Source organism: Rissa tridactyla, chromosome 5 (assembly GCF_028500815.1).
Source record: "Rissa tridactyla isolate bRisTri1 chromosome 5, bRisTri1.patW.cur.20221130, whole genome shotgun sequence".
Classification (NCBI taxonomy): Eukaryota; Metazoa; Chordata; class Aves; order Charadriiformes; family Laridae; genus Rissa; species Rissa tridactyla.
In genome coordinates this window covers 45680610-45706557 of record NC_071470.1, presented here as the reverse complement: position 1 = coordinate 45706557, position 25948 = coordinate 45680610, and the positions used below count along the sequence as shown (strand labels likewise).

The 25948-nt window shown below is 37.2% G+C and overlaps 1 protein-coding gene across 6 annotated transcripts in view; it reads left to right on the top strand.

Moving 5' to 3' along the window:
* The window catches only part of RAPGEF2 (Rap guanine nucleotide exchange factor 2), a 195102-nt gene that overhangs the window by 89099 nt on the left and 80055 nt on the right, over nucleotides 1-25948 (top strand). For 5 of the 6 annotated variants that reach the window (XM_054204343.1, XM_054204349.1, XM_054204342.1 and 2 more), the window contains 2 exons: nucleotides 11627-11702; nucleotides 14426-14593. In XM_054204343.1, the coding sequence (XP_054060318.1) occupies nucleotides 11627-11702; nucleotides 14426-14593 (244 nt within the window). Of the gene's footprint in view, nucleotides 1-6197; nucleotides 6789-11626; nucleotides 11703-14425; nucleotides 14594-25948 lie in introns of those variants that run through there. The other variant, XM_054204345.1, reaches the window with a different exon arrangement.

The window sequence follows — 25948 nt, the reverse complement described above, 5'->3', positions numbered from 1 at the left end:
CTTACATCCCATTTTTTTAGATGTTAAAACATTGGCGTTAAAATTGTGGCTATTTAATGTTTGAAAAATGTGCTGAAATGGTGGGCTTTTTGTTTTTACTGGGAATGTTTTAGCATGCTCTATAGGATGGATGGGAAAAACGTGCATTCCACTGAAAACTTGTTTTTCCTGAAGATGTTGACATACCCTCGTTGTTGAAAAAAAATTGGTGCTTCTTAGTTGATACCTGGTTTCTAAAATGTGCTGCAATGAAAACTGGCCCTGAAACAGTATGGTTTTTATTGCTGACTCTTCTCTTTATCTTATTTTGTGTCTCATTGGTTAGAGAGACCTTTCTAATCCCAGCATTAAGGTTTCTAATGGAGCATGTCACAATTTGAAGTAATTGAGAACAACATCTAATCAATCTTGGAAACATTGTTCCTCTTTGCTTTTGCTTTTATTGTTCTTCCGTACATTATAATTATGTGATATTCATTTAATTTCAACAGTTCTCACTTATACTGTTATTTTCTTTGTAAAATTTCAGGCTTGATTTTAATATTAAAAAGCTGTTATCTGAAATTATAGTAAATTACTTGCATACAAATGTGTATGTGGAAAAAACCTGAGAGCTCTTTTTTGAGAACTTAAGGAGGAGAGAACTCCCTATGTAATAAAGTACGTGGTTATTTTCAAGTTAAATGTGAGACCTGTTGTACCTGGATATTCACTACTGCTTACATTGCTAATTTAAGATATCTATCAGAAGAAACTGTTTGGTTTTTTTCACAATTGATACCGCAGATGGTGAGATGACCTGTCCTGCAATCTATTCTTTCTGATTTAAGGTTTCTTCTGATTCAATACTCTAGTATTTAAGTTTTTGAGGTTTAGTACGAACCCGCAAAACATTAAAAAACCCCTCAGTTACTTCATGAGATTCTTGCTGAGGGCAAAAGGAAGACCGTGTTTGTTTTACATGCTCACAGGGTTTCTAGGCAAGTTTTATACATGTAATGAACTGAGAAGTTATCTGGTCATTGCTTACCCCAAAATAACAACAAAATGAACCATGTGCAAAAAAAATAGCATGAAGAATACCAAAGAGGGAGAAGTTTACTCATGTGGAGAGAGGGGACGGAGTGCACTGCAGAGCAAGAAGGTCTAGATGCTGGTCTAGGCATGATATGCTGGGGAAAAGACCATTTTCATCAAGGCTATGAAGTTTTCACAGCCTTAACATTAACTAGACAAGGAGGTCCATTTTAAATCTTGAAATTGGAGATAATTTGTTACTGCTGAACAATTATATTTAAATGAAGAATATAGAGAGTGGAAGATCATGCTTACCATAATTTGTGAACTCTACATAAAAGTCAAGAGGTACCTTATAGAGTTCATCCTGTGCTTACAAGTGCAAGACTTAAAAGTCTTTTTATAGATATATATTACAAAATGTCCAAGAAAGATCTTGAGGGAAGTCCGATATAAATGTGATATGGGATGGCTGTCGCTGCATTTAGGTTTGGGGTATATGTGGGGAAGAGCCTTTTCTTTGCCTTATGTGGAACTTGGGTGATCTAAACTTCTATGGACTTATCTTTGGTGAAGGACAATCTTGATAAGCTGAAGTAATAACTCTTACTTACTGATGTATTTGCAGGACTGTAGAAAGGTGGAAGGAATCAAAACTATTGTTTTGATTATTAGCATGATTCTGCTACTATAATTCTTCTACAAATAGTGTTTTTAACAAAATGTTATTTCGTACTGTAGAAGACTTTAAAATGTCTGGGAGTTTTCTTTCAGACAATGCTAAAATTTTCAAATGTTTCTAAAAAATAAATCCAGGGACACTAGATTTAGTATAACATGGTAAGTGAGGGATAATTTATTTTCAAATTATAACCTAAATAGCTGAAACAAAATTGTCAGTATTACTTCACCGTTTTAGTTGTTTATTCATTTACATTTATAGGGCACTTATTACAAAGATATCTTGAATATATCTGCATTGTACTAATAAGATTTATGGAAACTAGTTATTGAGGTCATGTGTTTAGCCTTCCATGTGAGTTAATAAGTGGGGGTGGAAAATGTCAATATGTATGGTCTTATTTTACAACTAAAAACCTAGATGGCATGTCAAGCTATTAATTTTTAAATTTTTTTTAAAAATATGACAATTTCTAATACCTTAATTATGGAAGTCTACAGGGGGACTTAAAGAAGCTTACTTTATGTTTTTCAAGGTAAAAAACAAGAGAACAGTCTTCATTTAGGATCTAACATCTAAAGGCTTTGTATGAGGTTGGAAAAATCCTCCTCTGTTTTAATGAATTTCATGAATGTTAACAAGCCAAACTGTGTTCAGACAAGGTCTTGCCTCTTAAGTAATGTTTTCCTACTACTTCTCATTCTTTGAGACCATTATGTAGATCTTGTGATGTCACAGTAAGCTCCATGGCAACACAGACGTCATTAAGATGAAGCACAAGCAAAGCTGTCTTTATTCAAACCATTCATTAGTTATTTTATTTTTTTTTTTAATGATAAAAAAGTAGGTTAGGAAAAAAGCTTTCATCTTTGAATGTTTTCCAAGATAAAGTAATAGGAGAACTTCTAATTTAAAAATAAAATAAGGAGAATGTTTTTTTTTTTCCCCAAATAAAGGTCTCTTCTTTCAGCTGCTCTGATGAGGTACCAGCCTCCTAGCTTTCTGTACGGGAGATGCTTCAAAGAGGAACTGCTGCAACAAGCTGAACTTTGTTGTTGACACTACTTCTGTGTTCCAGTTTTGTTTATCTATGTATTTGTGTATATAGTTTATAAATACACAGCTAGAGCTTTACAGGAAAATTTCATAAACACATTTCTCTTGTTTAGTATATATGAAAGGGTCATAAAGCACCCTAAGTGCTATTCTAGTCTGAAAAGTATTCACGATTATCTGCTGCTATAAAGGCCCTGAGCACCTACCCTCATTTGCAGTAAATTTGCAAAACAATTTGTTATTCTTTATAGCACTTTTTCAGATTAGGTTTTCAACCATTTTTCAGCTTAACTTTAGTTTTAAGGTAACATTATAAAAAGCTAACGTGAAAAGCAACAAATCTGAAACTTTACTGTTTTTTCTTACTGAAACTAGTAAAACTCGCTGCCATACTGAGTCTTGAAACCAGGTAAAATTTTAAAATTAACCACGCTTTTCAAAACAGTAGTCTGTACTAAAAGAAAAACTGTGTGAAGATCATAAGGCCTACGTTTCAGGGGTTGGCCGAAGGGGCTGTCTCTGGAAGCAAACCTCCAGAATCTAGCTAATTTCAAATTATTCACTGTTTCACTGTGGGTTTTCAGGACCTTCTTTTGAAGTGCTTTCAGCAGTCAGCTATAAATCACCCGATTAATGCAACCTCTGATCTGGGTTGTATTTGCATAAGAAATAAAGAAATCCCTATGAGTATTACGTAGGCTGTCATCTATAAGGATGCTAACTAAACGTGTTCAAAATACTGAATAAGTTTTGGAAAGCTTTCAGCTGGAGTTCAAATTAACTTTCACACATTTTTAGCAGCAATTATTTAGAGCATTGATATACTATAAATGTGCTTATCCGGTAATTTTAGTGTCCGTCACGTGGACTAGTTAGACATCTCAAGCGTTCTCTGTCTGGCTTGCTGGCTTCTTTCCGCCTCTGCACCCTCCTGCTGCAGCACCCGGGTTATTGCCCATGGCACCCTCGTTCCTCTTCCCCCACAGGCAGCGGGCAGTTTGGGTCCCAGGGCAAGCAAGGAGCTGCAGGGATGTCTGAGGCTTAGTTTTTTCCTCTTGTGAAATTACTCCCTCCCTAGCACCGCCCCCCCCCGCCCCCCCAAGTATTATTAAGTGAGATGTACTCAGCTGTGATGCTGTGAGTCCCTTCCCTGACAGGTGAGCTGTTGTATCAGAGCCTGTAAACACCTAAGCTATCACGTGACACTGGATAAGTCTGATCATCCTTATCTGTGGTATGTAGTGAGCTCACGTCTCCAGGATTTGCAAACAGTGACAGGTTTGCAAATGCCTCTTCAACTCCTATTCCTGTTGCCAGCATCTCAGTTTTCCTTTCAACTGAAAAGCATCTCTGTAAAGCAGCTATTTGCTCTTGCTGAAAATAGTGCTATCAATAGAATAACATTGTGAGAATTAAAGAAGTTTAAAAAAAAAATAAAAGGTGAATCTACTGATTATTTTGCTATGCAGATGACTGCCACGTTTTAATTAAAAATAATATTTTAACACAAGTCAAAGAGCAGCTTGGGGATTCACTCACATACTTGCTTATTTTTCCTAAAAGGCAGGCACTAATTTGAATGAGAATCAGAAACATCAGCCTATATAATACAATTATGTATATATATCAAATTATCAGATAACGATCCTCTGTCTTTTAGCTGCCAAACCCCTTGCTTTCATAGTTTCCAGTGTGTGGCTTTAAGCGTGGGGAAAGCCGCTGCTGCCTCCCCCCTTGCCCCCTCCCCAGCGGAGGGCTGTTCACGTTCGAGCAGCTCTGCATGCATGAAGGCCTCTGTCTTTTTTTTTTTTCTTTTTTCTGAGGGGTCAGAAAATGGCCACGCCAAATTTAGTTTTCGTCAGAACACTTAAGTGCTCCCCTAGGGACGGCTTGTGCATGTATGCACACTTCTAAATTGGAACTTTCTTCTTTTTTTCATCCCCGGCAAGGGCGAGTCAGGTGGAGGAACAGTCTGGGTTTCACAGCACGATCAGGGGAAACACAGCTAAAACCTATCTTGCTTAGAATAAGCCATTAAGAGGGACTGCTGTTTTTAATTCTAATCTGGAGGTACCAAAATGAAAAAATGGTTTTTAATTAAAAAAAAAAAAAAGATACAGGAGGAGGAACTTGACTGAATCCCTTACTATCTCCCTAAACAGCAGATAGAAGAGAGTCCTTGTTTCCCCCTCTCTCCCCCCCATCTAGACATCTACTAAATACCGCTCTGTAATATTTCATTCAGGAATTCAGCGTGGCTGGTTTGCTTTAGAACTAAATCTAACGCGTTCTGGCATCGTTGCAAGTTAAACGTCGATTATTACATCAAGGTTTGACTTTGGGATTTGCCAGAGACCAGATGTTCTGCCCATGTTTGCTTCTGTATCCCCAGGGAGTAACTGATGGGGTGATGGAGAGCAGGTGCTGGTCATGGCCGAGGTCATGGTGCTGGTATGAGGGAGCAGCACGTGCAGCAAGTGATCCATCCAGAGGAATGGTGGCTCCTCTGTGCCCTGGGACTGAGAAGTGGAGAGCAGGGGGAAGATGGGAAACGCAGTAGAGAGCATGGGAACGTAAACAGTGATGGCAGTAGTTGCATTTGCAGTGGGGGTGCTGCCCAAACGCAAATGAAGACTCTTTGGCTTACATAGCTTCAAATTATAAATGTGCTTAATGCAATACCTCTGTATTTCATTTTCGTGGTTTTCTGTGATTCTCCTAAATGTAGATGTCAACTGGAGCAATGTAGTTTTCACAAAGAATTGTATTGGGTTTATGTAACTTAAGATCTCTTTTTATCGTTAATATGTTAAAAGTGTGAGAAACTGAACTCAACTATGCATAGCCTTGTGCTTACAGATCTATTCAGGCACAGGCGCAAAGAGAAAAGGACTGGTTTCAGGGAAGGTGGGAGAGGGAAAATGTTTACTTTAATCTCCGTGTATATTTAGATGTCCCGCATTGGCAAATATTGCACAGCAGTGATCTTAAGCTTATTGTACATCCCACTTGAAAATTTCAGAACAAAGAAAGCTTGTCAATACCTGACTTCTAGAGTTTTGGCATAAATCTCCGCAATGCTCATGTGTTATATTTCTACTTTTAATATATTGCAGATTTTTTTTAAGGAAACAAAATTTATATGGAATTCATTTCCTTGCATAAATGTACCATAGCAAATTCTAAGAACTTGAGAAACAAGAAAATGTGTTATTTGTATTTTTCCTTGCATTAGAACATATCTAAATGGAATATAGTTTTTCACTTAGAGGAAGTGCCAATTAAATGGACTTTATTCTAAACCGGCAACTTTGTTCCAAAAATTGTATTTACAAATACATAAAACTATAACAGTATTTTGCTCTTAAAAACGTGCTGAAGAACGTGCACCATATAGATGACCATACTTTGTGGAGCTTTCTTTGAGGAGACTTAGATGTAGTTTTGCTAAGACTTGTAATTCACATGTGAACTACTTCCTGCTTTAAGCTAATGCAAGGTGGTGAATATCAAAAGAAAAAAAGGTTAAGACTGCATAACCTAAATTTTTGTATGTCCGTTTTGAAACATAGTTGGCAGTAGTGAAATTGGGTTTTCTGCGAGCGATCTTTGAGCTTTAAGAGGGAGGAAGAAAAGGGCTTCTCACTGAAAAACCTTTTCTTGGTGCGCGTCGTCAGCGGAGTTTTCTTCAGATTCCGCATCACTTTTGATGAATGCATTTACATTCCAGTGCTGAGAAATAACTTTCCATTTGGGAGCTGGGCTGACGTGAAAACAGGAATGTGGAGGCCCCGGGCGAGGGGACAGGGCTGAATGCTGACAGGGAAACGTTCCCTCTTCAGTAGCTGCCGCCTTCCCTGCGAGCTTTGAAAAGAGCATCTGTGTGTGTGCGAGTACCAGTATGTCTGGGGACCTGGGGAAATGGATGGGGCACGTCTGGAGAAAACGGCTGTGTCCGCCAGTGTCACGATGATAACAGAAAGGATAGAGCTAGTCCCCCTCAATACCTGGAAGGTTTTGGCTGTCTCTATGCGTAAGTGCTTTCAGAAATTAATGCGTTGCTTGTATCCTTAGGTGTTTCAGTTAATGGAGGTATGTTGTCGTTTGGGTTTGTTAGTAAATCTAATAAATTTGAAGGGGAAGAAATGCAGACAGCTGCCTCAAATTATTCTCAGGTTGCTGTTTGTTAGCCACTGCACTGATTGTAGTTTTATAATGGAAAAGGTTTTTATTTTTTAGTGAAAACTGGAAGTATAAACTTGGGAAACATGGAAGCCTTTAGCTTCCACTTAAAACTTGTCTTCTATTATCCAGCATGTTATAATCTGTAGTACATCTGTTCTGTAGACAACTGTGTATGTTGTAAGATATATATGTATTGAGGTACACTTTTTGAGGAGGGAACTGTCATCTACAGTCAGCGTAAACTCGATTTTAGAATGCATTAGAATGGAAATTAAGTTGTATATTACTTACATGTATTAAATACCTGCTTTTTATACATATAGTGAGCAAAAGTAGGTGGTTTTTTTAGTACTAATGAATTTACTTGGAAATAATGCTTTTGAATAGTCAAGCGGGAAATTGGACTTTTTGTCAATTGATTCAGGGAACAGTATAGTTAGAGAGCAGTTGGTTGGGGAGAATATTTAACCTTGTAAGAGTTTGGGTTTTTTTTATCATCCGCTTTCAAAATTGCTACTGTAAAGTGAATTCCTGCAAATAAAATTGTTTTGTATATCTTTAAGGTTTTTTTTTTAAAGTAGATTTATATTCACATCCTGCATTCAGTAGGTTTATGGGGAATAAAAGTAACTGTGATAGAAAAGGACTCCAGAAGTGAGGTTGCCTCTAGGACAGGTACTGAGGAGAGCATCTGTGAAGTTTAATACTCAGGGAACCTCAAGTCAGAGCTTAACGTGGTAGCAGCAAAAAAAAGTGTTGGAAAAACTGCTGCAAAACAAGGTTCTTTGGGGAATTTAGGTGAGGCCGCAATATCCTAACCAGGCAGCCTTCTGGCTATCTAAATTACTGTTATAACCTTTATATCCCATGTTGACAGCCACCATTGCAGAGATAACTTTAAACTGCCTGAGCTTCCTTTGGTGAAATTCTCTCATGCACATCACTGATGGGGAGAAAATAGTTGCAAAGCTGGGATTCTCTCAGGTGCATCACTGGCTTAATAGTTGCTATTTTTAGGAGCTGAAATTAATAAGGCTTAGGTAGGAGAGGAGATTTTATCTTTACATAATAAGGCAATTTTGAGTGAAATTATTAAGGAATAATATGATACAATCGAATGTGAAGTGTACATTATGTAAAATTCTCTACTGTGTTTTAAACACAAAAATGTGGTTTAACCTTAAGCTCCCTAGTGAAGTCATACATCCACAAGCTTATTTCACACTGCAGTAAGGGAAGGAATAAATTTGTCAAATCCCTGGTCCATTGAAATTGGCTGATAAGGACTTTCTACGTTTTACTTTAGCTAGCTAGTGCTCATGTAGGCTGCATAGTTTGTGATAAATCTGGGTAGTCAAACTTACTTTCTGTGGTAAAGCTGGTCTAGCATCAAAATTTGAAAAGAATAGTGTCTAGCAGAAGTTACTAAAACGGAGCTGGTATTATGAAGATAATCTGTCAGCCCTTCTGCTGAAACTTTATTTGCTGCTACTGTTTCTTTGTGATACCTAAGATCCCTCAAGCCAGTTTGCATGCCAGATTGTGGTCCTTTGTGTGAACCTCTTCTCCTGGTATTTTATAGAAGCCTTTACAGCTTGGGCTTTTTGATCAGCTCACTAAATGCAGCAGACTGCATCATGTGTTGGGTATTTGCTTCTTTTTACTGCTTACTAATATTTTAGGTAACTTATTTTCAATTAAATCAAGCTTGTTTGGTGGCTTCCTCTGCCTACTGGCCGGTTACTACAGCCAGGGATTTCGGGTGGAGCGGAGTGTCACATGAGTCCTTTTTTGTCTTTGCTTTTTGCTTTTGTGCGAAGCTCTGAGAAATTAATTCTGATAAGACTCACTGACTTTGATATCAGTCTTCTGAATTGAAACAGTAGGATTGGCAGTGCCCTGAGATCCCAACTGTTTTTCTAAGTCGTGTGTCAACAGGTATTTGTTTGTGTCACCGTGTGTAGGTATCGAAGTGTGGTTCTACAACAGCTAGTATGCAATACTGTGGTGGATGTTCTACCACAGTAAGAGGTGGACACTTCTGAAGTGTCCAGACGTAGTGGACAGTGACAAGAGAATTTCCTGATTTTTCACTCATTATGTGAATTCCTCACTGATGATGAATTTTCAGCAGCAGATTGGAAGTCAGGAGGTTTGGCTGGCATGTCATGTCTGAGAACTGCAACACTTGAAAGGTCATTTGACTTTCTTCTGCCTCGATTTACTTGTCTTCTTGCCTACAAAACTTCACAAAAATTACAAAGTTTGTTTGCAGCCTGCATTGTCTTGTGATCTTTGGTCAAAGATAATATATACGTGTGATGCACTGTCTGCTCTGATAAATTTTGTGCTGTCATAGGAATCTGAGCAGTGCGGCGGTAACGTGGTTATTTGCTGTGAGAACCAGTGTGTAACCGGGAACAGAAATCGAGAGTTTTCTTTATAGTAATTCAGTTGTGCCTTCTGTCTTAATATGTTGACTGCCTGTTTCCTTGTGCAGAAGGGTAAAATCCAAACAAGTTATTCAAGAATAGAAAAGCACATCCAAAGTACAGCTTTTTCTTTTTACTGTGTTTGCTAAAGCTTGAAACTTTTGGATGTCGGCAGTGATTAGCAACAGGCAGAAATTTAAAGTTGATACTTAGAGACAGCAATAGCAGAAGAAGAAATCGTGGAGTGGAAAAGTGCATATGCATTTTCTGGTGAAATTAGTGTTTGCTATGAGGCTAGAAAATGGGCTGGCAAAAAAATACTACAGTAGTGCATTCTAGACTAAAACCAATGGTTATGAAGAGGGGGACAAGAATCTGCAAGAGGAAAGGGACTATTTCTGTGTTTAATTTCAATTAGAATATCAAATAAATTGACTTCCTAATCACCGTTTTTGCATTGTTGTTTTTCAATCAATGAGTTGATTTACTTTCTTCTCTCTTCCCCTCCTTTCCTTTTTTTTTTTTTAAGGAAAAACTGTGCATGTGGATCAGGTTAATGACCAAGAAAATAAGTTTGTCGCTTTTGCAACAGTCTAATGAATCAAGATAATGGCTTCATTTTCTGGTATCTTTAAGAGTAGTTGAAATTGTATAAAATTCAAGATGGCATTGTAGAGTAAAGCACCCTGTGTTTTGTTGCTGGACTACGGGAGGAAGCATGTGTTTGCCTCTAGGAAAATACACATTTTGTCGAGAGGCTTCTTTATTGAATGTTTCTTTTCAAGAGGCTTAGTATTCTGGAAAATTTTTTCTATTGTAGAAGTCCCATGTACCATTAAATGCGATTATTATTTTGATGAATAAGCACAGCTGGCATTTCTTTTCAATATCTGACTGCCTTCTTTTTGAGCTATAAACGTGCTGTTGTCAAGAGATTAGCCTTTGGGGTAGCAAGTTAAATTGTTCATTTCTACTAATTGCCAGGCGGGACAGGAGAATAGATATAAACTGGCTAGATATACAGTTCCGAATTGTATATGAACTTCAGTTTGCTTGTTATGAGGTAAAGTTTAAAAAAAGCTACTTTTCACAAACATCGGAGCTTAAGTGTGTCACCCTGTGCATTACAGGGTTGGTTAAAATTCAGATTTTACAATTTTATTGAGTCGGGTTTGTTTTTCATAAACTTATTTAATACCTGTTACCCTGTGAACTTCAGGTAGGAAGGTTTCCCGTGCCAGTTGCACAGTTGAAGAAAGGGAAAAAGGCTAAATAGTTGCATTGGCTCTTGCCAAATTTTAGGGCAGGATTGTTCCAGCAGGCTATAAGAGGGGTCCTGAAGTTCCAGGCATTTTGTCATCTGCCCTGCCTCTCTGCGACTGGAAAGCTCCGACATTGACCTGACAGGCTTAAATATGAACTAGCCGGAGGGTGAAGCACACACCCCAGAAACAAACTTTAACCGGTTGTCTTTTCTTCCACTCCGATGGCTCACGATTAAGGATTTAACCAGGAAGATCTTGTATTTCACTGAATTATGTACTGGTTCTCTGCACTCCACCTTTACAGCTGCATTTTGAGGATTCTTTGCTGTTAAGTGTTGCAGACACACACATTCATTAATATGGGCAGAGCACTTCAGAAACTGAAACTAAAATAGCTCTCTACTTTATCCCACAGGAAGCAAAACAGTATCGTGCTTAATTATTGCACTAAGGTGCGAATGTGTCATGAAAGGCAGAACAACCTTTTGTCCTCATCTGTTCAATTTGGGAATACTCTCACATGCAGCATCCTTATGTTAATTATTTATTTTAAGTAAAGAACACAGCTAATTGAAGTTGATAGCCTTTTCATTCTTTCCTTGGTATGCTAGTTAGCTTTCTTCATAGAAATGCAGATGGCTTAAGTAACTTAATACTGTAATGTCAGAAGATACTAGATCAAACTCTGTAATGTAGTTCAGAATCAACCATGCATCTTCAGTAGGCAGCACTTGATTGACACTTGTTTTAGGGTTAATAGCATTATCTAGCAAATACTCCTAATAAACTACGTAAAGACAAAAAAACACAGCGCTTGATGTCCTTGGGTATCAGTTACTTGTCGAAGGACATATGCGTGAAACTTGTATTGTGCAGAGGTATGTACGTTTTTTTCTGCGCTTGATGATACCGGGAGAAGATGTAAATATGCTTAGGGATTGTGTTATAGCTCTGATTTTTGTTCTGATTGATGTATTTTTGTTCTTCAGTTTTGGCAAGCGTTCCGCAGGAAGCTTCAGGCGTGGCTGTGAATGCATTGTTTTAGAGCCATCCGAAATGATTGTGGTAAGAATATTTTCATTCAGTTGCCTTTAAATTTTACAGACCAGCTTTGGTAACATTTCAGCTTCTAATAAAACTCGAAGTTTTCTGTTTTGCATGCAATCTTTTCATAAATCTAAGATGTCATAAATAACTTTCTTGCCATTCTTTGCACACATACTTGCATTGTTTGAGTGATAAAGGCACCTTTTATATTGCTGTTACATTTACTTTTGCATATTTCTTAAAAAAAATAAAGTTTTCTTGTGCTAGCCAAATAGTAGAACTTTTTGTGTGTGTGTTTTGGGTTTTTTTTTTTTTAAAGCTGCTGTATTATTATAGGTAAGCATAGATGCTTTAAAGTGTTAATCTCAGGTTAGCATAAGTAGTTAATGTTTGATTCTAATTAAATTTATCATCTGCTGCCTGACGTTTTAAGAAGCAGTTTGAACATTTTTAAAATTCTGCTGACTTCTGGGTGAAGGTTACTTCCTCAGCAGTATCTGCTTGTAGTCCAGTGCCAGAATAGCATCGTCTCTGAGGGTTCGCAGGCTCAAAAAGTTCTTAGTTGCCACCTCAGGGTGCATCATCTGAACAAATGCACAACCAATGGGCTAAACGTGGGTTTTTTTTCTGTCACTGACATAGTGACCACTTCATAATACAGGTATGACAATGATCTGAGCCATGTAGAGACGATAGCTCAAATACAGGCTGTGGCGCTAAACTTTTTTTTTTTTCTGAAAAAATGACAGTTTCTGTAAAACTTGGAGAAGCTCAGAAAATTGTGGTATAGCTTTGGGCTCGTAGAAGAGATTAGGTTACTTGCTTAAAGTTGATCGGTAGAAAAAAAAAGTAGCTTTTTAACTTTATGCAAATGTAGGCATGCTTTTGTGGGTTTTAAGCTCTTTGTGATTTCACTGTAAACAGATAAAGATGATTGTATAATGGTAGCTTTTTCTGGCGGATGTTTGATGATGTATCTCCCTCTTCTAATTCTAATTAAGAAAATCATTTTAGGAAGCTAATACAAAATAGTAGAAGACACAGAAGGCATATGTGAGAAATGCCAATTGCCTTTTTGCTATCCCTAACTAAAGCTCTCTGTAACTTTATTTTGTAAAGGAGCAGCTCCTCAAAAGCAGCCCCTTCTGCCTCCCCATTTGCCCCTGTATTGGCCCCCCAATTTGGCTGGCCAGTTTGTGTAACTCCTATCTGACCACAAGTTCGGGAAACAGCTTGTTGTCCCAGATTTGTTCTCTAGAGGTATACAATTTGGGTGGTGGTAGCTGTGTGGATATCTCTGTCTCATGTGTGCCTCGATAAGTTATAAAGAAGAGTGATATAAAGATAGGTATAGGGAAGGGAGATGACTAAACAACAAGATTCCAGAAGGAATCTACTAGACTGATGGATAATGTTGGGTCAGGGGAGGTACTCCCACATGAGTCATCTTAGTCCAAAAAAAACAACTTCTAGAGTTTTGGGAAAGCTGAAATTGAACACTTCAGTCCAGCCTTTCAAAGGAATAATTGTACCTTGACTAGAAAGAACCCCATCCCCAGAGTTTGGGCACAGTAACTTTCAGTCTCAGGGCTGGATGGGGTCACTCTGTGGGGAGGAGAGGCGGGAGAGGTGTCGGGCGTGAGTGTCCGATCTGCAGTAGATCACCTCAGTGGTGAGGAGGTAAGCGTTACCAGCTCTTCCTGGTGAACCAGGGACTGTGCTCACCCCCTTGTGTTCGTACGCTGAAAGTTAAGTGACAGGAGCTGACTAGTACGTGACACTTCTGACACAGACACGCCACAAATTCGTAGGAGTATTTTGTCTAATATTTCTTTTCCCCGTTGAAAAAAATATAGAGGAACCTTGCAAGGTGCCTCATAAGCTCTTCTTTGCATCTTCATAAATACTGTTTATCCTTAGGGGGTGGAACTGCATAGAAGGAGTTAACTGAATCCCCATATAGAGCCAGTGCTGAAAGGTTGGCTTTCTTTTTTCTCATTTGCCTGTTAATCTTGAGTAAGGTTTCTATGAATAGGGTGAACACGGAAGAGATGTTGATTTTCAGCCGAGTTATACTGTAAAAAGATTGTTCTCTTTCAGGAAAACCAGAATTCCTCGTTCAGATATTTTCATTGCAGTATACTGTTATGTAGTAATTTAGGACTTTTACTTGGAAGACGCTGAAACTGAGAAGAGTAATTTTATATTAGGATATACCTAATAGGTATTTTTTATTTTCCCTGTTGTTTTGAATTGATTTGTTTTTACGTAAATCCAGTCTGTTAGAAGTCCTTCTTTTACGCCCTCAAAATATTTGAGGTAAATAATAAAACCAGTGCTGCCTATTGGAGAGTGAAGCCTTTGCTGTAGGTTAGCTAGGGAAGATCCCAAGGGACAAATAGAGGTCAGCAGGAAAACTACCAAAGTGGTCTCTCATACCAGTTTTCTTATTGTAACGTATTGAGTGGTGAAATGTTTATATTTGTGCAAGAGTAAGAAGGGGGTGAAGAAGGGAGAATTTTTCTTCTGTCATTTTTGAAAAGTGGTCGTATTCAGTGATGCTGTTCATACCAATGTTGATTTTATTTTATCTTTTTTTTTTTTTCTGTGGTGGCTTCAGTCAGTGCTGAAAATGCAGGAAATTCAAAGCTAACTGCTTTTTTTTTTTTGAATAGGATTTTTTGTTTTTCTACCAACATTTTTATTTCTTGGGGGAAATGACACTCTTGCATCTGTTGTAGGTTGATTACATGGATGAAAATGAGGAGTATTTTCAGCGTCAAGCTTCTCATAGGCAATCTCGAAGAAGATTTAGGAAAATCAACCAAAAAGGGGAGCGACAAACAATTATTGATACTGTTGACCCTTATCCCGTGGGGAAGCCACCTCTACCTAGAGGCTACCATACGGTAAGTTGTCTGTATTTATGCTCCACAAAAACATAAACAGGAAAATTACTGGAAATAAAACAATCAAAATGGCTAAGCTTGCTGGTATCTTTAAAGAAGTGTGCTTCTGTAGGGAGGTTTCCCCTTAAAATACCGTGAATTTGGCCCATCAGTATGTGAACATGTGTGCAGCTTGCATTTCAGTTCAGAGTTGAAAGCACATTTCTTATGACTGTGAATGTCATATATTATTTCTTAGCGTTCTAGTCATTATTTGAAATTTTGAAAGAAACTGTGTTCTCACTTCCTTTTGATATTAAGTTACGTAAAAATAGTTTAGTGTACAGTGTTAAAAGTTCCGTTAGTGAAGCACTCATTCTCCTCTATGATAACAGTTGTTACTGTGCTGCATTGCAGTAGGCCAAATACTTGGATTACATCTGTTGTTTCTTTTTGGTATCCAGAACTTGAATGTCAAATTAACCTTTACTGGTGTCTGCCTCGAGCCCTTTATGCTTGGGTTTCAGTGAGCTACATAGTCTGCCCATTATCAAGATCATTTGGAGATCATTTGGTCATTTTACTTGATTTCTTTTTTTTTTTTTTTTTTTTTTTTTTAGGGGGCGTAATCTTACGTGTTGAAAGTTTCCAGGCTTTTTCTTGAGATGAAAATAAACTAATAATTACAACTTAGTCTGCAAAATATTTGGCTTTTAAATTGAGAAAAGCTCTATTAGATTAATGTTTGGTTGGTGGTGATTTCAACTGTAAGCAAAATACTGGAAAAGCTGTTTGTCTTTGGCTCTCATTTATTTGTTTAAACCCCCAAATCTGCTAGAACCATAAAGACACAGGCATAAATAACTTTGTACATATTTAATCCCATTGAGTTCATTGGGCTGAATTTTGCACGACGTAAGCCACATGCATAAAAATTTGCAGGATTAGAGCTTTGGTGTTTTTGAAATACTGTCTTCGACCCATTGCAGTTGTAGGTTTTTTCCATTTTTCCTTCTTTATCCTTATTCCTTAACTTGTTTGCCAGTTCCCTGTATATTCAGTGTGTGTCTGTAAGTGTGTAGATGTTTGATTACATCTGTTAATTATACAGGCTTTTCCTCATGAGTTGAATAATTACATTTTATGCCAACAATTTGGTTTTGTTTATACAACAGCTTTTAATGGTTTAATTTTCAGTGCAGTTTTAATTGCCTCTAAATTTAATATGGATTGAGCCAGTTCACTTGGTTTGAAGATTTACTGGTCTGTTTTTGGGAGAAAAAAAAAAAAAAAAAAAGTATGTGGTATTGTACTTTGTAGGAATTACAGGAAGAATTACTTTTGGTTGTATTTAGATATGTATGTTGTGCTTAGCAAACAGTTCAAGTGTGATTTTTATTTAACTCTAGAAGGGCAATGATTAGATTACACACAGTGCCATTTGCATTCGTAGGTCCTTGCCTGTTGTATAAATTTCACTTTAGGTATGCCTAATGAGTTTTTGTGAGCTTAACTGGTGCTAAGAGCAAGAGCCCATTATGTGTCGTTCTGTTGTGTGAGAGTTCATAATGATTTCGTGTATGTGTTGGGAAATTCATTGCAAGCAAGATTTCATGTTGAGTTGGAAGAGATTGCCAAATAAACTGTAAAATTTGCAGTAATTACAGTCAAATGTTGCTTTAAAAAGTGTAATATGATGCATGTGACTGACTTTTCTCCCCACCCCTCCCCAAAGAAAATAGAGTCAAATAAGCTCAAATGAGTTTTACAATGTAGTGAAGACTCTTCATGCTGGCCCATTCCCTCCTATTTTTACAGTATTTGGTGATCTTGTATACGTCGTTCTCTCATTCACTTATACTACCAGTATTCTTTCTATTGCTTTAACCATATGTGTTAAAGGCTGCATTGTCTTTTCTCCCTTCCTATTTTATGTCTCTAGACCTCATTGTTTTAGTCTTAATTTCTTGAAAAATTGACTGTAGAAAGCAGGGGTTTTTTGGAAACATATAGGAAGTCAAAGCATATTTATAGCACATATCTTGTGGGCTTGTTGCCCATCCATTCTTTGGTCAGCACCTGTCAGGGTCTCATCTTTGATTCTACTTCTTAATTTTGGATAAATAATGGAAGAAGCATTAAAAAAATGCATATGTTCAGATATTGCAGTAAATAACATGCTAAAGCCAAATTTGAAAAGGATTAACATGATGCATTTGTTTTCAAGTTTGCTCTTCCCTGTGGTTATGTTCTGATTTAGGTGTTAGGTACATGAGATTCAAACTAATAAAGCTGCTTTGATAGCATCCTCAAAATCTTCACAAAATGTGTAATTTTCTTATACTTTGTTTTACTCTAAATCTGTAGCTACCATGTAGAATGACTTTTTTGTTGTTGTTGATAAATTATTAATGCTTTATTTGCAGTAGTCTCTGAGTGCTTTTCTTCAGAAAGTTCAAACAGTATTTTCTGAAGAAAGTTTTCTATATCTTTGTGAAAATGCAGTGTGAAACTTAGAGCTTAAATGAAGGTGCATGGCTGTGCTTTTCAAGAATTGAAAATTAAATGCAGTGTTCTCAGTTGTGGCATGGCTTTCTGCAATAGAGTCAACTTGTAGGGGATGGTGGACCCTCATTAACATAATTTTAACATTATCTTCATAGTGGTGGAATGTACTATGGCATGTCTGATAATGTTCATCTTTTCCTTTCCTCCTATATGGCATTCATTTCATTTTGGCTCACAGGAATGCACTAAACCTCAGGTATTGTAACTTACTGTGTATGGTCCACTAACAATTTACTTGTGGGTTTGCAGTGTGATATCATAATACTGATATGCAATGTTATGACTAAAATTGCCTCCTAGCCTTTGCTTTGATACTTGGGCAATCTCACTATGATGTAAAAATACTAATGTCAATGTGGAATTTGGTGACAGCACAGTGTCTCTTGCCCAGCCTGATTGACCTTTCTTCCTTGCTTTGACGTCCTGTGATTTAGAGAAAACAGAGAACAATAAGCAAACGGTATATGTAAAATATTAAATGTTTGAAAGACATTTCACTCAAGTGTCTCTTCCATGACATGGAGGACTTAATCTTTGATTTTGATTTAAAAAATAGGGCCCTTGTTGCTGTTTACTATCTATATGTCAGTAGGAGAGGGAAATGGAGTGCGACAAGATGAGCACCAAAGAAGCAACAAAAAGTTTGTGTTAGCTGAAAACTTACAAGAGTGCTTCTTGCTTGTCTTCTGTTCTGATGATGCATACTGATTTGGTATACAGAAGCTGGAGTTTGCAGACTCCTGTCAAAGTATGTGTAAATGGTCGTTATTTGAAACATAGGCTTGCCAAGCTAGGGAGAATAGTGTGCCTGGGTGAGTCCAAGTACCTTGGAATGGTACCAAACCAAACAAAATATAGAAGTTTTGTCTGACCTTGGATCTCAAATGCAGTCAGAGTAATCTGAATATCTGAGTGGCGTCTTTTAAACTTAACTTGTTTTTGTAATTGCATTTGTCAATGCCAAAGTGAGTAAATACTGAGCATCCACCAAATACAATGTTTGATAGAATGTGTCTTGTCAAACTGATAAACATCCCCACTAGTGTGCTTGAGAAATCTCTTGTGATAGAGTCGAAAACAAATTAAAACTATTTTTTTAGCTTCAAAATTCTTCCTTTCCTCATATATTACTTTAATCAATTCTTCTGATATTTTATCAGGAAATGTGTTTATTTTTAAAGTTCCTTCTGTGTCACATTAGTCAATTCATTTCTTTATCTAAAAGACCTAGAGGGTTCAAATTTCAATACGGTTCCACTGTCATAGGCAAGTGCTAAAATGCCCTCTTTCTTCAATATGTCTGCTACGTTTCTTCTAGGAACCCAGTTTCTTATCTTCTGATCAGTGCTCACCAGTTTTTCAGTGGAATGGTCACTTGGCATTAAGTAACCTATGGTTACTAAAATATTATGTCAAGAGTGATAATGTGCTTCTCAAATTATGATAGGAATTTGAAATACTTCGTAGTATTTTGATAACTTACCCTAATGCTTGAAGGACCATTTGAAGTGAAATCTAATGTTGAATATCGTACTTTGGCATGTTACATTTGGAACAAGTGTTGCTGATTTCTAGGGTAAGGAAAAGAGAAACCTCATAACGTATGGAAATAAAACGAATGTGTTTTATCAGACTGATAAAATGGCATCCTTTTTGCCTCCATTTGTAGTTTGGTAAAACAGATCTGTTCTTTTTCAGGGTAGGGAAAAAAAAAGCCTAGTAAGTTTAGGTTGAGCTGTTCTTACTTGAATCTGGAAAGCCTTGTTCAGATTTTTTTGATAGAAAATTTTTGCTTGTGCTTCTAATGTGTCAGAAAGTGATTTTAACTAGATTAGCGTTAACATCTCCTTACTTAATAACAGAAATTGGATTTTAACTTCTGAATGTGGATTTTCTTTCTGCGTGTGTCTATACTTAAGGCTACTTAATGTTTTCAGTGAAAAGCCCTTTTTTTTTTTTTTTTTTCTTTGAACGACTTGACTGAAAGAGCGTGGACCCTTTCTCCCAAGAACCTACATGACTTTTCTTCTGCTTTAGGCCGATTTAAAAAAAAAAAAAACAAAACCAAAAAAAAACAAAACCAAAAAACAAACTTTAAAATAGAATAGTCACCTAAGGAGTGAATTTAAAAAAGGGTAGACTTTGTTGTAATGCTTTACTGACAATAAGCTTTGTGGCTGCTTTAGTGCATCCATGAAGAAGCGGTCATGCCCTGTCTGAGTGTTGCTGAGCTGGTTATTGTGTATATAATGCATGACATATTTCGTGTAAATTAACAGAAGTTCGTAAAGGGAAAGAACTTCATCCAAAATAATATGCTGTTCTTTAGTGGCACAGAGTTTATGAGTAGTAATTTATAAACCCCTGGTTTGTGATAGTCTGTATGTCCTGTGCCTTGGACTTGATATGTAAACTGAGGTGTGGGCTTTCACTAGTCTGTACCGTAGCCTTTGCTTTGCTAAAGGTAAAATACCAAAGCTTACTGGGGGCTATTTAGAGCGCTGCAGGTAGGCCTGTAAATAAAACACTGAAGCACCTGTGAGTAGCCCTGAACAGAAAGTATAGTGTGTGGGTTTTGACTCTGTGAGAATCTGTCCAGATTTGAATTAGTTCAGAGGCTTATGAAAATTTCCACTAGTGCATCCTCAGCCGGGCTTTTTTAACCCAGCTGCTGAAATCCATGCAAAAGGTCTCTCTGCATTGAGTAGCCTTTCTTATCCCATTCAGCTTGAGATTCACGTGAGGGGACAATCCGTTTACCCGGTGTCGGAAGGAAAAGAGCAGTGGGCATGGAGCCATCAATAACCCCGGCTTCTTCCCCAAGTTACGAGCATGCAACAATTTTATCCTCACACACTGTGCTACGGAGCCAGTCATCGTGCCCATGTGTTAAGGGCAGACAAATATTGACCCTCTGGATTTTATTTGAAGGAGGTGACTGAAAATTTGAATGAGAAGAGGGCTGGAAATGAAACCATATGTATAATGTTGCTGAGTCAAGTCTCACCTGCAGCCATGACTACCTGAAAAAATAAGTATGAGGGGCTTTTTTCTAGCTTTTCAAATATTTTTTTAAAAAGTATTAGAAGCTGCTCACTTAGTAGCAAATTGTAGAAACCTTGCTTCCTGCCCCCATTGTCTCTTATAACTAATACTTAGTGCAAAGCATTGGCAAAATAGCCTTATTTCCTTGATACTATTTGCATTTACGTTGTCTGCTGAGGGTCTAAAATTTCCTATATTGAAAATTTATGTTCAGATTGTCCTGTCTTACGAAACAAATTTGCCTTTTCCTTTGTCTGCAAAATTACATTTTAAAAATCAACAAAGCTGTTGTATGTCATACTTCCACATTTAGGGAAGGATTTTAAAAAAAATATGAATTTTAAATTTTTCTGCCTGAACTTGATCAAAAGCCTAGTTTTCCTTTGTTCAGTGTGTGTGGCTACTGAAGCAATGTGGAAGTTTACAAGATGACAAGCAGTGTATTCTTGTGGGTAATATAACAGATGAGAATTCAATAAAGGTGATTGTATTTTAGGACTTTGTTACAGAAGTCCAGTATAATTTGGGAGAGCGCTTCATGTTAAAAACCAGCATAACACAGTTACTTCTCTGCATGTGTGTTTATGCTCATGTTGTAAAATACATATTGCTGGGTGTCTTTCCACGGACACTACAAATGATCATGAAACACCTCATATGTGCTTGCTTCGCAGCAATGTGGACTTTACAGTATTGTGATATACCTTCTAAAATGTATTCTTCTTAGTGCATTGTATTCTACATTGTAAATTGATGCCAATATAGTAGTGTACTCAGTCATCATTATTACATATAGAATATCAGTTGTTTTAGTTTGAATCAGTAGGAACAATTGTCAGATACCCGATCTACAAGAAATCAGTTTAAAGGAATACTGTCAAATCTTTCAACCCTGTAAATAGCTTCAACTTTCATTGTATCTGATGGTTTTTAGGATTATCTGGCACTTTCATTCTAATACAAGTTCACTTAATAAAGCAAAAAGCAAACCACAGAATCAATTGTGAGTATTCGCATTAATAAAACTTGCTTTTAGGAAGAAATAACTACATCTAAGCTAATTTGCCAAGTCTAAGAAAATTACTTGATAGGGCAATGAACGAGGAGGTGTGGACACATTGAAAGCTTGACGTTATAGACAGGTATAAAAGATATGGTGAGGTCGTGGGGGTGAAAAAAAAACCATCCTTGACCTTGGAAGTGTTGTGCAAGTCTATTTACAAAGGGAAAAAGGCACAGAAAAACTACGGGGGATCTTAGTCAGGTACACTTGGTCGTCAAAAATGTTTGGGGAAGCAGGATGTTTGAGGTGTTTGGCTTTAGAGACTCGTATGTGTTATGGCAGCTGAGCCTATTTAAATAGATTCCATTTTTGAACTGGATGCTAGTTTAGTTTTCCCCCAGATAGAGGATGAATGTGAAGAGCAAGGAGAAAGGAAGCTGAGAAGGTCCTGTTATGTGCCACATGCAAAATGAAAGCAAAAAGGTCATCTCACTTAAATAAAAATTGGACTGGACTCATTCTGTTCCTGGATATGAAACTAATTAATTTAAGTAATGTAAGCACAGAAATGGTATCCAAAACATAATTGTACACACACCTAAATTTGCAGTGTATTGCCGACAGGAAGTGTCGTGGTATGTGAGGGTGATTTAATCACATGTTTTTGCATGTGTGATTAAACACCTTTCTGTTTTTGTTTGCAGAAACAAATTTGTCTCTAGTGATAACACATTCAGTTTAAAATAATTTATTTAATATTTCTAATGTTTATATTTAAAATGAAATAAACTGTAATGATCATTCCATTAATAAAAGAAAGGGGCTAGTTCTTAACATTGTCAAGTGCAAGTGGAAAGTTCCTTTTACCAGGAAAGCTATCTGTTTAGTTGCTTTTGTTCATTTACAAAATTAAGTGTGCAATTTCAAAAGCAGCTGGTTTTATTATTCTATGATGGTGACAATCTACTCTTGGAATGAGACTGATCATCATGCTAGGAAGTAATACAAAATACTAAGTAGATATACATAGTATTTGTAATAATTGAACACATGGAGTAATGCTAATTCCTGAAGCGCGTGTCTGTGTTACATATGCAGGTGTATTTTGAAGTGAGACGCTACAAATATTGTGGGGCAGTTTTATCTGAAATATGAAATTCCTGAGATGATCTGGGCAGTTCCATTAACCATTTTTTGTATAGGAGTTGGATGTTTCATTATGGGAACAGCCCCTGGTAATGTTATTATGACAATATGTAATTCCCATCCCTGTGTTCTGTGTTTGTCGCAAAACGCAATGTTTTTAGTCACACGGCTTCTTTCCTTCCTCCGTGTTAAAAGGGACTATTGCTGTTTAAGGTTATGTAGTATGTTATGTATTATTGTTAATATACAAGAAATGCTATCATTTTATTTTGTGTAGCACCCGAAGCAAAACAAAATTGTTAGTTCATCATCCTTTTAGTAGTGTCTACTGGCAAGCTAATGCAAAATTAATGACATGCAGTGTGTTATTTACTCGACTTGCAGCTTCTGTCAGAGGATGTCTATTTTTATATATTACATCATCCCTGTTGCAGGACTCGGATATCCATTGGGATTTGCTGTTCTTCCATTCCCTTTGGAAGGGCTCACATTGATGAAATAACTGGATTTGTAATTGTGATTAGATTTGGAAATTCAAAGAGAAACATTGAAGCTGTGCAGTATTTTCTGCAACTGAAGTGTCAGTAATGTTACTGAGTTTCTTTTTTTTTTTTTTTAAGATATATTGCTGACACTAGGTCCTGTTTACCGCTTGTAGAGTTTCCAATACTTTGTGACCACACATATGTGAAACTTTGCTTAACAATAGCATAGATCTTGCAAAGTAGCGTGAGCTTTTTTGTGGTTACTGACTTGTGATGTGCTCTTTTATATTAAATGAAAGATTGCTTTTCTGAGATGTAGGGTATAAAACTAAATGTGAGGTTTGTCATCAAAGCAGACAGTTGTTCGTGCCACGGAAAAATGAATTTTTCATAACTCTTTTCTAAACTGATCATTGCACAATGTAACTAAACACAAATATTGAATTTCCACCACTTAAGCTTGATTAGAGCTGAGGAAGATTAAAAAACCAAACACATACATGTGTTCTTAAATATTTTTTTAAATAGGATATCCTCATTAGCGTAAGGTTATTCATTTAGAAACAATGTTTGCATATAAAAATACGTATAGGGAAATGGGATCTGCATATGCATTATATTTGTAGAATACCAATACAGATCCTTTCAACACTGGCATTTCTATACAGATGAGCATCATGAGTGACAGTCCTAATGTGGACATTTGCTTACTAAAGCATGGAAAGAAGCTGTCAGTTCATTTTTTCCCAAGCATCTGAGCCACTCTTGCGTGAGCTGTGCTTGACATAAAGACTTAAAGATAAAATGATTAGTATTTGGTGTCAATCTTTCCACAAAAGGTTCTGTTTCTGATCACAACAGTGCTCTTGTATTTGATTTGAATCATTTAAAATGATCATTTTGCTGAGTGAATTTCAAACTCTAAAAAATTAATAAAAGTAGTAGTTTAAATATCCTGAGCAACTAAGGAAGTATGTATAGAATTGAAAGATGGGAAAGATGGAACATTCCAAGAAGGCCAATAGCATGCTGGCTTTTATCAGAAATAGTGTGGCCAGCAGGGCTAGGGAAGTGATTGTCCCTCTGTACTCAGCACAGGTGAGGCTGCATCTTGAATACTGTGTTCAGGTTGGGCCCCTCACTACAAGACAGACATTTTGATGCTGGAGCGGGTCCAGAGAAGGGCAATGAAGCTGGTGAAGGGTCTAGAGCACAAGTCTTATGAAGAGCGGCTGAGGGAGCTGGGGTTTAGCCTGGAGAAAATGAGGCTGAGGGGAGACCTTATCGCTCTCTACAACTACCTGAAAGGAGGGTGTAGATAGGTGGGTGTTGGTCTCTTCTCCCAAGTAGCAGGTGAATAGGACAAGAGGAAATGGCCTCAAGTTGTGCCAGGGGAGGTTTAGATTGGATATTAGGAAAAATTTCTTCACTGAAAGGGTTGTCAAGCATTGGAACAGGATGCCCAGGGAAGTGGTTGAGGCACCATCCCTGGGGGTATTTAAAAGATGTGTAGATGTGGTGCTGAGAGACATGGTTTAGTGGTGGACTTGGCAGTGGTAGGTTAACAGTTTGACTTGATGAAAAAGACCTCTTAAAGGTCTTTCTCAACCTAAATGATTCTATGATTCTAAGTCCAGAAGGTCAGTTATTCTTTCACTTCAATTCAGGGGAGCTAACAAGTCCTTAGTAGAGCAAGGTAGTTACCTTGAATTTACCGCAAGGTTTGTGTGTAAATTCTTTCCCTCTCCTTCACCACCCTGTTAACATGGTTACGTAGCCATACTCAGGTCACGGTGAAACAAAGTTGTTAGATGTGAGGCTGAGCACCCTTGAGCATTTCTTAATTCCTCGTATTTGGACATCTCTGATGGAAAGATTTATTTTTTTTTGTATAATGAAAAAAACTTTTGTTGTTTCATGGAAGGTCTAGTCAAAGTGTTAGTATTCTGTTGTATGCGTAATGGGTATGGGGAGCTGGATTTTTGTTTTGAGCAGTTAACCTTAATTATCTTTGAATTTTCAGATAGTAAAGTTTTTATACGCACCTAGAACAGCTGGCAGGTGTTATGTGTATTGTTGATGTGGCTGGCATAAAAACTACACAGATTGTGCTCTTGCTCTGTTTTGCATTATTTGTATATGTGTGCGTGTGTGCATGTGCTAAAATGTAAAATATTTTACCTTTTCTTCGTTTCACTTCACTAAATTATATTCTCTATATTACTCTTGAATGTTGTAATTTGGTGAGTATAAAGGCCTGCAGCTAACTTGTTTTAAAGTCTGCAAATGATCCATGGTGCGCAAAAGATCATCTTAAAAGTAAGCACGCTAACAGGTCTTCTGATAATCTTGGAATACAAAACAATATAGAATCAAATTATTAGGGATACTCAATCTGGTAGATGCACTTCTACCTCATTTTGTTTAGCACTTCTATAACTAGGTAACTGATGTTGAAATTGCAAGGGAAAAGCGTAGTTTTAAATTTGCAAGATGGGACATCAATCAGTTGATAGTAGTTTCCAGGCCCCCTGTTTTATTTGATAGGGGAAGAGGAGAGGGAAAGGGCATTTCTTAGAATTTTATATTAAGGTCTCCTTATTTCAAGGATATAATGTTGTGTTTTGACTTTTTTTCCTATCTAAAACCAATTTGGCTCATTTTGCTTGATAATTATTTTTAGAAGTAAGGGTCAGCTATAGTTTGTTACTGATAAAAGCCAAAGGTCTGGATAAATGATTTCTGTTCAGCTGCTAGAGCCAGGGCACAAAGCTCTGAAGGTATGTTAGTGCATGGTGCATTACACAAGGGAGGATATACAGGGGCATGAGAAGAGAGTTTTCCAAAAAGAAAATGATCTTATGCTGATAAACTGGTTTTAGCATTGATTTTAATTGGGAACCCCTGGAGTGGGCTCTTTGGAGAGTCTCCCTGGGAGGAGACTGTGACTGGAGACAAACCCAAAAGTTACTTCCTTCCAACAGACAACCGAAGTGAATGAAAATCCTCTGTAACAGCAAACGGCCCTTTGAAAGTTAAACTTCCTCAAAATACGAGAGAGAAGTAGTTAGATGTTCAAATAAACATTCAAGGAGATGGACCGAAAGGACTCAACATTTTACATATGGT